The 10,814-nt window shown below is 42.1% G+C and overlaps 2 protein-coding genes across 2 annotated transcripts; both read right to left on the bottom strand.

Annotated features, from left to right (window-relative positions):
• Nucleotides 1-2,423: 2,423 nt before the first annotated feature.
• Nucleotides 2,424-3,755, bottom strand: LOC120289164 (flavanone 7-O-glucoside 2''-O-beta-L-rhamnosyltransferase-like). The gene is made up of 2 exons (XM_039303691.1): nt 3,036-3,755; nt 2,424-2,759 (listed from the first exon to the last, which is right to left on the bottom strand). The coding sequence occupies exons 1-2, from the start codon at nt 3,753-3,755 to the stop codon at nt 2,424-2,426; spliced, it is 1,056 nt and encodes a 351-aa protein (XP_039159625.1).
• Nucleotides 3,756-8,785: 5,030 nt separating this feature from the next.
• Nucleotides 8,786-10,511, bottom strand: LOC120289014 (UDP-glucosyltransferase 29-like). Its single transcript, XM_039303421.1, has 2 exons — nt 9,978-10,511; nt 8,786-9,653 (listed from the first exon to the last, which is right to left on the bottom strand). Exons 1-2 carry the CDS (start codon nt 10,399-10,401, stop codon nt 9,304-9,306), a joined length of 774 nt encoding a protein of 257 aa, XP_039159355.1. The 5' UTR covers nt 10,402-10,511; the 3' UTR covers nt 8,786-9,303.
• Between the last annotated feature and the right edge of the window lie 303 nt (nt 10,512-10,814).

Here is a 10,814-nt window from a genome sequence, read left to right as displayed (position 1 = left end):
CTCTCTCTCTCTCCCCCCTTCTTTGTGTCCTCCAAGTTTTCTCATAAGCACACGCACAGAGAAGAAAAGAAGTGTGCTCCTGCTTCACCATGTGCATATAGATTCTTTCTTTGGTAGTTCAGTTTTGAGGAGTGTTCGAGTTGGGTTTTGAGTGTGATCCGGAGAGACAGAAGGCGGGTTTTGCAATGGCGGCGGCATTGGCCGGGGATGACCTCATGCGGCAGACGCGCAGCTGCAGGAGCTGGCAGTCGGCCAGCATGAGGGAGATGTGGAACGCGCCGGACGTGTTCCAGTGGAGCGTCCGGCAGGTGGCAGATGACGAGGAGGAGCTCCGGTGGGCTGCCATCAAGCGGCTGCCGACCTACGACCGGCTGCGGAAGGGGATACTGACCCAGGTGCGGAGCAACGGGAGGGTGGTGCACGACGAGGTGGACGTGACGAAGCTTGGGACGCAAGACAAGAAGGTCCTGATGGAGAGCATACTCAAAACGGTGGAGGAGGACAACGAGAAGTTCCTAAGGAGGCTGCGGGACAGGACTGACCGGGTCGGTATTGAGATCCCGAAGATCGAAGTGAGGCTCCAGAACCTGTACATTGAAGGTGACGCTTACGTGGGGACAAGGGCACTCCCAACTCTGCTCAACGCTACCTTGGATGCTATTGAGGTTGGTTTTCACGAGAATTTGTTTACTTTCTGTGATGTTTCTTTTCATGTTCAGTTGATCTTGAGTGTTGTTTATTGAAGTATCAGTGGCAAACTCAAAAGGGTTGTAGCTAGTCAGGGAAATGTATTTGGTTCGTCTGGCTTTTAATTGTCTTAGAGACTTTAGGAGGAACAAGCTCTTGCGAGTTTCTTATACTATGCAGGAAATGAACATGCACGTTCACAACCATTAAAAACAATAATCAATTAATAAAGCAATCAAGTTGCAAGAAAAGAAATTAAACACACCAAAGCATTCAATTATTTTGGAGGTTTTCTTTTATCTTGAAATTAAAACTAACCTATATCACATGCAATTCTAATTAAACATGTTGACTGTATTAACTCAATTGGCAAAATGAGAAAATGTTTAGGATTAGTTGGCAAAATTGAAAGGTTTATGATTGAATTAGTAAAAGTGCAATAAGTTTTAAGACTTTTTAGATAATTTTTCCTTTGAGAAATGGTACTTAAATTCGATTTTGGTTTGGCACTACCATTGCACAAAAATGAAAAGGTGAACTTTAGCTATTTTTAACCATACATTTCATAACCACCGGGATTCGCCCCAGTGGCCAACCTTCCAACATGGAAGGGGGAGGTGAGGGCAAATCCCCACATTCTCATGGGGGATGGGGGTGGGGACGCATAAGTTTCGGGAGTGAGGCTTCGATTTCCATGCCTGCAAGAGGCATGGCAAAAGTCCGAGAGTGAGTGTAGAGTAGGAATAGAGTAGGATTGACAAAAAAAAAAAAACCATACATTTCATGTCTCAGTTAAATAAATAACTCAATATATGTCAAGACTATACCAGTGAGCCTATTTACAAACCTTTTGTACATAATCAACTACATCATATACAAAGACTAAATCAAGTAATGGTCCCAGTCCAAAATATGTGTCTTCCCGTTAAAATGATAGCAGGGCAAAAGTCTGAGAGTAAGTGTAGAGTAGGAATAGAGTAGGACTGACAAAAAAAAAACCATACATTTCATGTCTCAGTTAAATAAATAACTCAATATATGTCAAGACTATACCAGTGAGCCTATTTACAAACCTTTGTACATAATCAACTACATCATATACAAAGACTAAATCAAGTAATGGTCCTAGTCCAAAATATGTGTCTCCCCGTTAAAATGATGGCAGGGCAAAAGTTTGAGAGTGAATGTAAAGTAGGAATAGAGTAGGACTGACAAAAAAAAAAAAAACCATACATTTTATGTCTCAGTTAAATAAATAACTCAATATATGTCAAGACTATACCAGTGAGCCTATTTACAAACCTTTGTACATAACCAACTACATCATATACAAAGACTAAATCAAGCAATGGTCCCAGTCCAAAATATGTGTCTCCCCGTTAAAATGATGGTGAGGATGTTCATTTGAATGTCTCTGTAAGTTTGAAAACCTTATTGAGTTCGTGGTAGATTAAGATTAGAAAGGATGAAACTTGTCTCCTTGATAAGGAGATTCAATGCTTTTATAGTATGTAGCTAGTTAGCTCACATCTATGTATTCGACAGCTTCTTTGTTTTTTGTTTTGACCATGGAAATCAATGAGTTTGGAAAGATCAAGAACCAGATCAGATTCGTGAAACCTCATCCGAAATGCATCGATTCCTCCTTTTATTTATGCCTCCAACTGCATGAATTATGCCAGCAATTAGCAATTCCAAATCTTGGTCCACCATGTCAAGTCACAGTTTTGCCAAGATTAAAAGTCGTTCTGTTTTCCAAAAAGTTGTTCCAGTTTCTTCATCACCGCGCTCGTCTCTTCCTCTTGCCTCTCCCTTATCCTCGCACTCAGTTCCTTGGCCCTTTTCCGGACTTGCTCCCCTTCTTCTTGAATCACCACTTGCTTGATCACTTTTGCCACCTCCTCCCTCTTGAACCTGCTGTCTTCTCTCCGGACCTCCATGCCAACCCCAAGATCTGCCACCAGTTTGGCGTTTAAGGGCTGATCGAGGTGCATCGGCATGGCTATGATGGGTATGCCAAAGACTATTGCCTCCAATGTTGAGCCCCAACGGCAGTGACTTACAAAACCCACCTGTTGTATCACCAAGTATGGTGTCAAAATATTGAATAAATGTCAAAAAAAAGGAAAATAAACGTGGATGACAGCACAAACAATATCGAATCATTATACAAAATGCGTGACACTGACACCTCTTGTTTGGACGTTTGAGTAAGACCTCCTTTTTCTAAGTACCGACTTGCAATTTAACAAGTAGGTTTTGGAAAGCTCTAGCATTAGCTTTGTTGGCACGAACACACCTCTGCTCGGGTGCATGAGGATCTTGGCCTGAGGAGTTCATCCGCGGACCACCATGCCTCTGTCCTTGGTCCTCTCCTGGAACCCTTCAGGCAAAGCTTCAACACTCACCCTCTCCCCGTCTCCTCCTGATAACCTCACCACCCACACGAACCCCGCTTCTTCGCTCGCCAGCTCCAGCCCATGTGCCACCTCCTCCATCTCCTCCTTCGAAAGGAAGCACTCGCTCCTGAACGACACGAACACCACCGAGCCGCTCTCTCTCTCCTCCAGCCACCTCATTATCTCCCCTTCATCATCTCTGGCATCGCCTGCTGCCGGTTCTTGAATCAGAGGCCCGACAGCGATGACCTCCTTGCCAACAAGCTTGGCGAGGTAGTCCACGTACTTGCCCTCGATCTCTCTGCATGTCTTGATCAGGATCGCGCCCTCAGACCTCCTGATACTCTCTAAGAGCCGGTCCATGTCCTTCGTGCCATTGGCCTTGTTGTGTACGAACTGCATGATCTTATCGCTCTCGCTCCTCTCGACCCTCAGCGGTGAGAAGGGGTACTCTCCGTCTGGGTCCATGCTGTGGAGGGTTAGGAATGACACCGCCGCTGCACTGCAGGGCAAGAAGAGGGACGCCACCCCGGGGAGCCCCCATTCGCGAGCTGCTTTCAGGGCCCAGGGCTGGAGGAAGTCGTAGATGACCGAGTCGGGTTTGAGAGCATCGATGAGGTCGGAGAAGGCCGGGCCAGCAGTGTCAAAGGCAGATTTGAGGGAGGGCATGAGGTGGGGAGGGAGGTGGCGGGTGGTGTGGAAGCAGGGAGGGAGGGCATCAAGTGGAGGGGGCGGCGGCGGGAGGTGGAGCTCAACAAGCCGGATCGAAGGGGAGAGATGGGGAGGGAGGAGAGGTTGACGGGGGTGGAGCAGAAGAAGATGAGGAAGGGGTTTTGGCAAGAAGAAGATGAAGAGAGCAGCTTCTTAGCGAGCTCCAGGAAGGGAGAGATGTGGCCGGGGGCTAACCAGGGCAACATGTGTGGCCGGGGGCTAACCAGGGCAACATGTGTGGCCGGGGGCTAACCAGGGCAACATGAGTATACTTCGCCGTCGTGGACCGGTGATCGGAGAGTTGGGTGTGTCCATGAGGGAGCAGCCGGCGAGGAATAATGAAGATCTCCAGGCATATAGTGGATATGCTAGATCAAACATATAGAAATTCCTTAAAAAATAATCAGTTCCCTCATTTTTAAATGGCGTAATTGTGGTCCCAACTCACATATGGCTACAGGAACAATCGCAGATTCTTAAGCTACTTAGGCAGTGTTTGATGGAAAATCAATGGTTTAAAAATCATTTTTAAAAAATAATAGCATTTACCGCTTGAATTAATTAGTCAATGAAGAATGTTTTCATCGACGATAACAATTAATGTTTAAATATTTTTGGAGATAATATTTTTTTTTTCATTCATTATAATCCACAACACATATTTCTTGCATACTAGGTCAACAATCGAGAAACCATTGCTTCACAAACTCTAGTCAAATCAGTTTTGTCACAACCTAAATTTGCCTTATCATGTAAACATTGAATTTTGTCACTTTCACGTATTTAGCCTCAACTTGTGTACATAATAACTCTCAAATTAGAAAATATATCTTTACTTTCACTACACACTCTGATTTTATCCTTAAAGAGACTTTCTAGGGTTCAAATTTCCACATTTTCAGGGAAATTGGGATGTAGACGATTTCATTTCAGGAGTAAGTTTCGACTCCCACGCCCTGCAAAGAGACATGGCAAAAGTCTGAGATTGAGTGTTAGTGTAGGATTAGAGTATGATCGACAAAAAAAAAAAACTCAAAGCATTAATCACCTTTTAAGCATACAAGATAACTAAGACCAAACAACTCAATCTAATACACTTTGGCACCACAAGAACCTTGAGACACATTTCTAATGTTTCAAGTAAGGACTTATTAACTCATATTATTCTTTGAGATGAAAAATCATCTCTGAGTTAGAACTCATTATCACTTGGACTTGAAATTAGACTTACACCTTAAAACCAAACAAAAGGAATGAACACGTTACAAACTAATGTACAATCTCACAACATCCTATAAGATCTATACCCAAAAGATCATAACATAAGCTAATATTGCACTCCAAATCTACAAGAATAGAGGCTTCACACAGTTGTCCTTCCACCTAAAGGACACGGTCTTAAATACAAACATGATATCAAAATATATATGATAAAACAGGAGTTTGTTACACAATTAAAGTTCTAAAATCCATGTAAGAAAATTCTTAACTCCAAACCCAACTGAACCCAACAAATATTATTAGACATAGATATAACTATCTCAGACCATGCCCAAAATCCAATTATGAACAGTCTCCATCAAAAATGCTATTGCTCTATCTCCATTAATTGAAGAATTTGGAAAAACATTTGGAATGAACACTATGAGCAGCCACAACCCAATGAGTGTTACATTTATTCTAAGTAGATCAAACCTTCATTATATATTTTTATAAAACAATATCATAACTCATCAACAAATCCAGTACTATATATGTAAGATATAAAAAGTGCGTCATATCTTTTCAACAATTTTTTTTGCATGTTAGATCAAATAACAATATCCAATCAATAATAACAAATCAATAATCTAGTTTATATTATTGTTCAGTCTCTATCAAATTAAACGGCAATGGTCCATTTTATCTATTGATCTAATGCTGAATGTTTAGCTATGATCACGTTTAATGCTCATGATAAAGGTGACTAAGTTTACCTCATTGGCTTGTTTCTCCACCTATATCAGTCGGTGGTTTGGCAAAAAAGATCTAGTACGTATACTTCATCCTCAGTGGTTCTAACCATAACAATATGAATATAATTCACTAACAAAATTCTCCAATAATTCACAATCAGTTTCAAAACTTAGATTCACTAACCAAATCATATTTCTTTTCATGATTCAATTCATCAAACATAGAAGTATCCATAAACCATAATCAAAGTCAAGAACTATTCCTAATTTTTCATAACAAGGATTTTTCATTTACTATTAGCTGGAAATCTGGACCATGAGTCCAATTATTTTTTTAAAAAAATTAAGATGAAAAATTCGGAATTTTTACAATAACGATTAGGGGATATTAAACTTGCATCATTTGGCTCGGTTTCCTCGATCTCATCCCTCCCTTAAAGAAGATTACCAAAAAACCATTCCATGCTCACAATTGTATATTATGCGCTTGCTCAATATCGTCCGCAGGATCGATCCTCTCCTTGACATGTCAACCCTCGTCCCCGAAATCCAAAGGCCAGAAGATTTCCTTCTGGAACAACGCGAATGAAGCGCGAGACACCAGATTCGGGACGTTGAATCTTCGACGACTTTCGCAAGTTAGCTTTTCTCATTCTGACCGACGATCAAAACACACACACATTCATGTTCTTGCTCGGGATTGATCTTCTTCCTCTTCTTCAAGTTCTTGTCCGAACTCTGGTCCAAGAACTACTAAAGAGTATTCGATTCAGTTTTACGTGGGATCCGGAGAGACAGAGGTGGGGTTCGAATATGGCGGTGGCATTGGCCGGGGACGACTTCATGCGGCAGATGAGCAGCCGCCACAGTTGGTGGTCGCTGTCGAGCATGAGGGAGATGTGGAAGGTGTCGGACGTGTTCCGGTGGAGCGTCCGGCAGGTGGCGGACGAGGAGGAGGAGCTCCAGTGGGCCGCCATCAAGCAGTTGCCGACCTACGACTGGATGCAGAAGGGGATTCTGACCCAGGTGCTTAGGTGACTAGATCAGGTAGGGGGTTTGGTTACGTCTGGCTTCTAATTACTTAAGAGACTTTAGGAGGAACAAGTTCTTGCGAGTTTCTTATATGTGGCTGCGGCGGTCCGATTGTGACTAAATTGAGTAGGCAGATTCGGCGGCATGAGACGACGGTAGAGATGACATTTGATTGAAAATGTGCAGGCAAAAAGAGGACCTTCTTAGTGAAATGGTGCGTCTATGTGGCTTAAGCAGAAAAAGGAAACATGCATCTCCGCGTTGTAGTTGAACATAAAGCTCCATTCGTTTCGCGAAAAATATAGTATTTCTAAAAAATATTTTCAGAAAATTCATTTTCAGGAAAATATTATTATTTATTAGTGTTCGTCTAAAACTTATAAATGAAGTGGAAAGTATTTTTTTTCTATTCAATAAGGATTTTTTTCTATGTACTTTTTTTCAATAAAATTTTTATTATTTTATTTTTAAAAAAATCAATTTTTATTTTTAAAAATCGATTTTTAATTATTTTTTACTTTTAATTTTCTTTTCTTTCTTTTTATCTTCTTCTTCTTTGGTCGGTCGCTGACCACAGCAATGGTCGACAATCAGCCAAAGGCTAGCTTCCTCTAGGTTGCTGATATGACGAACAGCAAGCTCGAGCTCATCGACCTTTGGCCACACTAGATCGGTGAGCCAAAGGCTCATGCTTGTCGCTGGCTCGCCAATCTAGCTAGTGGCGAGGAGCTCACTGCTCACTAGAGATAGGCTCTCCCTCATGCCTTGTGCTCATTACTAATTTGCTGATCTGGCGAGTGGTGAGCTTGACCTTGCTAGAGGTCGACAAGTGGCAAGCCAGGCAAGGCGGAATGCTGTCAATAGTGAGCCTTGAGTTGCTCACTAGAGATAGGCTCTCCCTCATGCCTTGCGCTCATTACTAATTTGTTGATCTGGCGAGTGGTGAGCTCGACCTTGCTAGAGGTTGACAAGTGGCAAGCTAGGCAAGGCAGAATGCTGGCAATAGTGAGCCTTGAGCTCGCCTGAGAGCTTGGCGAGCTTGCCTAAGAGCTTAGCAAGCTCAACGCTTGCCTATGGTCGATTGTCACTTGTAGCCATGCGGCCGATGATTGGCCAAAGAAGAAGGTGGAAAAAAAAAAAGGAAATAGAAAAGAAAAAAAAAGAAAAAAAAGAAAAATTTAAAATTCAAATTATTAAAAAAGATAACAAGAAAGAAGGGGGCTAGTAGGCTATGAGATAAGAGAGAGTGAGTAAGGATAATGTTTTCCCTAATTTGAAAAGTGAAAAACATTTTCTCTCTTTAAGAAGACTTTTTTCCTTGGATTAGATCATTTTGGTGAAATGAATATCGGAAAATCTGAAAAATATTTTCGCGGAAGTTATTTTTGCAAACGAACGGATCCTAAAGTCAAAGTCATGTGAAGCTGAAACAAGCCCAACGTGGAAGCTTTTTGCTGCTCCAAGAGAAACGACGTCGTTTTCATGCAAACCCCACCTTCCACGGAAACGATGGCTTTTCTTTCTATCTCTCTTCCTAGAACAACAACGTCGTTTCCCTCGCGCTCTCTTCCTCTTGTTTGTCTCCGAATTTAGCATCTCAATTATTGATTTCAGCTTATCGGCACACCATGTCGGAAATTTCAGTGAAGCAAATTGCCGATATCAATTAAGTGATGATTTTTCATATTTGCAGCAAGTGAGAGAAAGAAATAATATGGCAGCCAAATGGGTGCGGTACCAAAATTATACCACTCGTTTGTTGTTATCCCGGAAAGTCCTAAGCATTTCTGATCTTTTCTCTCTTTATTTATAGATACAGGTCTTTTTACGAAATTGAGCCGCTTTTTTTCCTGTCCTGTCGTGTTAGTTTGAGTTTGAGATAGAAAACTTAAGTTTGATTTTTGGTTTGCCAGACTCCTCAACTGCACAAAAATTAAATGGCGAACCTTTAGCTATTTTTAACCAGACACTTCGTATTGCAGTAAAGTAGAGAATTCAATATATGTCAAAAACTATACTAGTGAGCCTATTTACAGACCTTGGTACTGAACGAACTACATCACATACAAAATGGATCTGAATCAAACAATGGTTAAGGTCCACGATATCTGTCTCCCCCACAAAAAATTTGTGCGGATGTCCATTTGAATGTCTCTACAAGGTTGAAAACATTATTGAGTTCATAACAGATAAAGACTTGAAAGGAAGAAACTTGTCTCCTTGATAAGAAGAGTCAGTGCTTATATATAGTATGTGGCTAATTAGGTTACATCTATGTATTCGACTTGTCCAAATCTCTGGACAGCCTTCTTATTTTTATGTCTTTTTTGCTTTAACCGGGGAAATTGAAGAGTTTGGAAAAGATCAAGAACCAGATCAGATTCGTGAAGCATCATCCGAAACGCATCGATTCTGTTGGATGCTCCCGCATCAGATTCCTCCTCTTATTTATGCCGCCAACTCTATAAATTATGCCATCAACCAGCAAATCCGAATCTTGGTCCACCAATCATGTCAAGTCACAGTCTCGCCAAGATCAAAAGTTGTTCTTCTCCAAAAAGTCGTTCCAGCTTCTTCATCACTACGCTCGTCTCCTCCTCTCGCCTCTCCCTGATCCTCGCACTCAGTTCCTTGGCCCTTCTCCGGACTTGCTCGCCTTCTTCTTGAACCACCACTTGCTTGATCGCTTTCGCCACATCCTCCCCCCGGAACCTGCCGTCTTCTCTCTGGACCTCCACGCCAATCCCAAGATCTGCCACCAGTTTGCTGTTCAAGGGCTGATCAAGGTGCATTGACATGGCTATGATGGGTACGCCGAAGACAATTGCTTCCAATGCTGAGCTCCAACCGCAGTGACTCACAAACCCACCTGTTATATCACCGGTTATGGTTTCACGACATCGAATAAAATATAGTGTGGGGCTAATAGTTTTCATTTCACAAATCATGGAAAAGCCTTTTCCCTCCACTTAGCCCCATTCTAGGTAATTTATTGATGGTTTTTGTAGGAATCGGATGATCCTATTTGATTAAATACCTAGCAACAAACTCCTATGTTCCTTTCATTAAAGTATTTCTAAACAAGTTCCTGAATAACAAGCTTAAAGATTTTCTTATTGATGATATCAGTATTGAGGATAATGACGATATTGATATTTTAAACTCTGATATTAGCTTTGTTGGCATGAAATACCTATGCTCGGGTGCATGAGGATCTTGGCCTGAGGAGCCCATCCTTGGACCACCATGCCTCTATCCTCTGTCCTCTCCAAGAACCCTTCAGGCAAAGCTTCAACGAGGCTCACCGTCTCCCCGTCTCCTCCAGGAAACCTCACCACCCACACGAACCCCACTTCTTCGCTCGCAAGCTCCAGCCCGCGCGCCATCTCCTCCATCTCCTCCTTCGATAGGAAGTACTCGCTCCCGAACGACACGAACACCACCGAGCCCCTCTCCCTCCCCTCCAGCCACCCCATTATCTCCCCCTCATCATCTCTAGCATCGCCTCCGGCCAGTTCTCGATTCAGAGGCGTGACGGCAACAACCTCCTTACCGATGAGCTTGGCGAGGATGCTTCGCTGTTGTGGACTGGTGATCCGCGAGTTGGGTGCAGCCATGGCCGTCGTGGTGAATTTGGTGATGTATGAGCAGTGGGTGAGGAATGATGAAAATCTCCTTATTAACAGATATATGTTATATAGTTGGGAAAAGAGATGAAAATCGTATGACAACAAGAAACTTTAGAAATGCAAGACCAAACAAATACATTCTTCAAAAAAGAATCTATTCCCTCCCTCATATTTTCAAATGGCATAATTGAGGCCACAGAAACAATTGCTGAAATTTTAAGCTAATTAGGCCATTTTGATTTTAACTTTAAATTGAATAAATTATAAAAAAAGAAAAAAATATATCCATTTTATTTTTGAATTTAAATAATAAAAAATTCAGAAGAAAGAGTGAGTAATGTAAGGGCTTTGTCTGTATAGGCCCAAAAGGCATATGAACTCCTGGCCCAGTCCATACTTGG

This window comes from Eucalyptus grandis, chromosome 10 (assembly GCF_016545825.1).
Source record: "Eucalyptus grandis isolate ANBG69807.140 chromosome 10, ASM1654582v1, whole genome shotgun sequence".
In the NCBI taxonomy this organism is placed as follows: domain Eukaryota; kingdom Viridiplantae; phylum Streptophyta; class Magnoliopsida; order Myrtales; family Myrtaceae; genus Eucalyptus; species Eucalyptus grandis.
This window is presented reverse-complemented; position numbering and strand designations above follow the sequence as displayed.

What these genes read in the sequence shown, in the direction of transcription:
- LOC120289014 (XM_039303421.1), bottom strand. Translation starts at nt 10,401, where the DNA reads ATGGCTGCACCCAACTCGCGGATCACCAGTCCACAACAGCGAAGCATC. An exon ending in CCTCATGCACCCGAGCATAG is followed by an intron (nt 9,654 to 9,977) that starts GTATTTCATGCC and finishes GTGATATAACAG; the next exon opens with GTGGGTTTGTGAGTCACTGC.
- LOC120289164 (XM_039303691.1), bottom strand. Translation starts at nt 3,755, where the DNA reads ATGCCCTCCCTCAAATCTGCCTTTGACACTGCTGGCCCGGCCTTCTCC. An exon ending in CCAAGGACAGAGGCATGGTG is followed by an intron (nt 2,760 to 3,035) that starts GTCCGCGGATGA and finishes GTGATACAACAG; the next exon opens with GTGGGTTTTGTAAGTCACTG.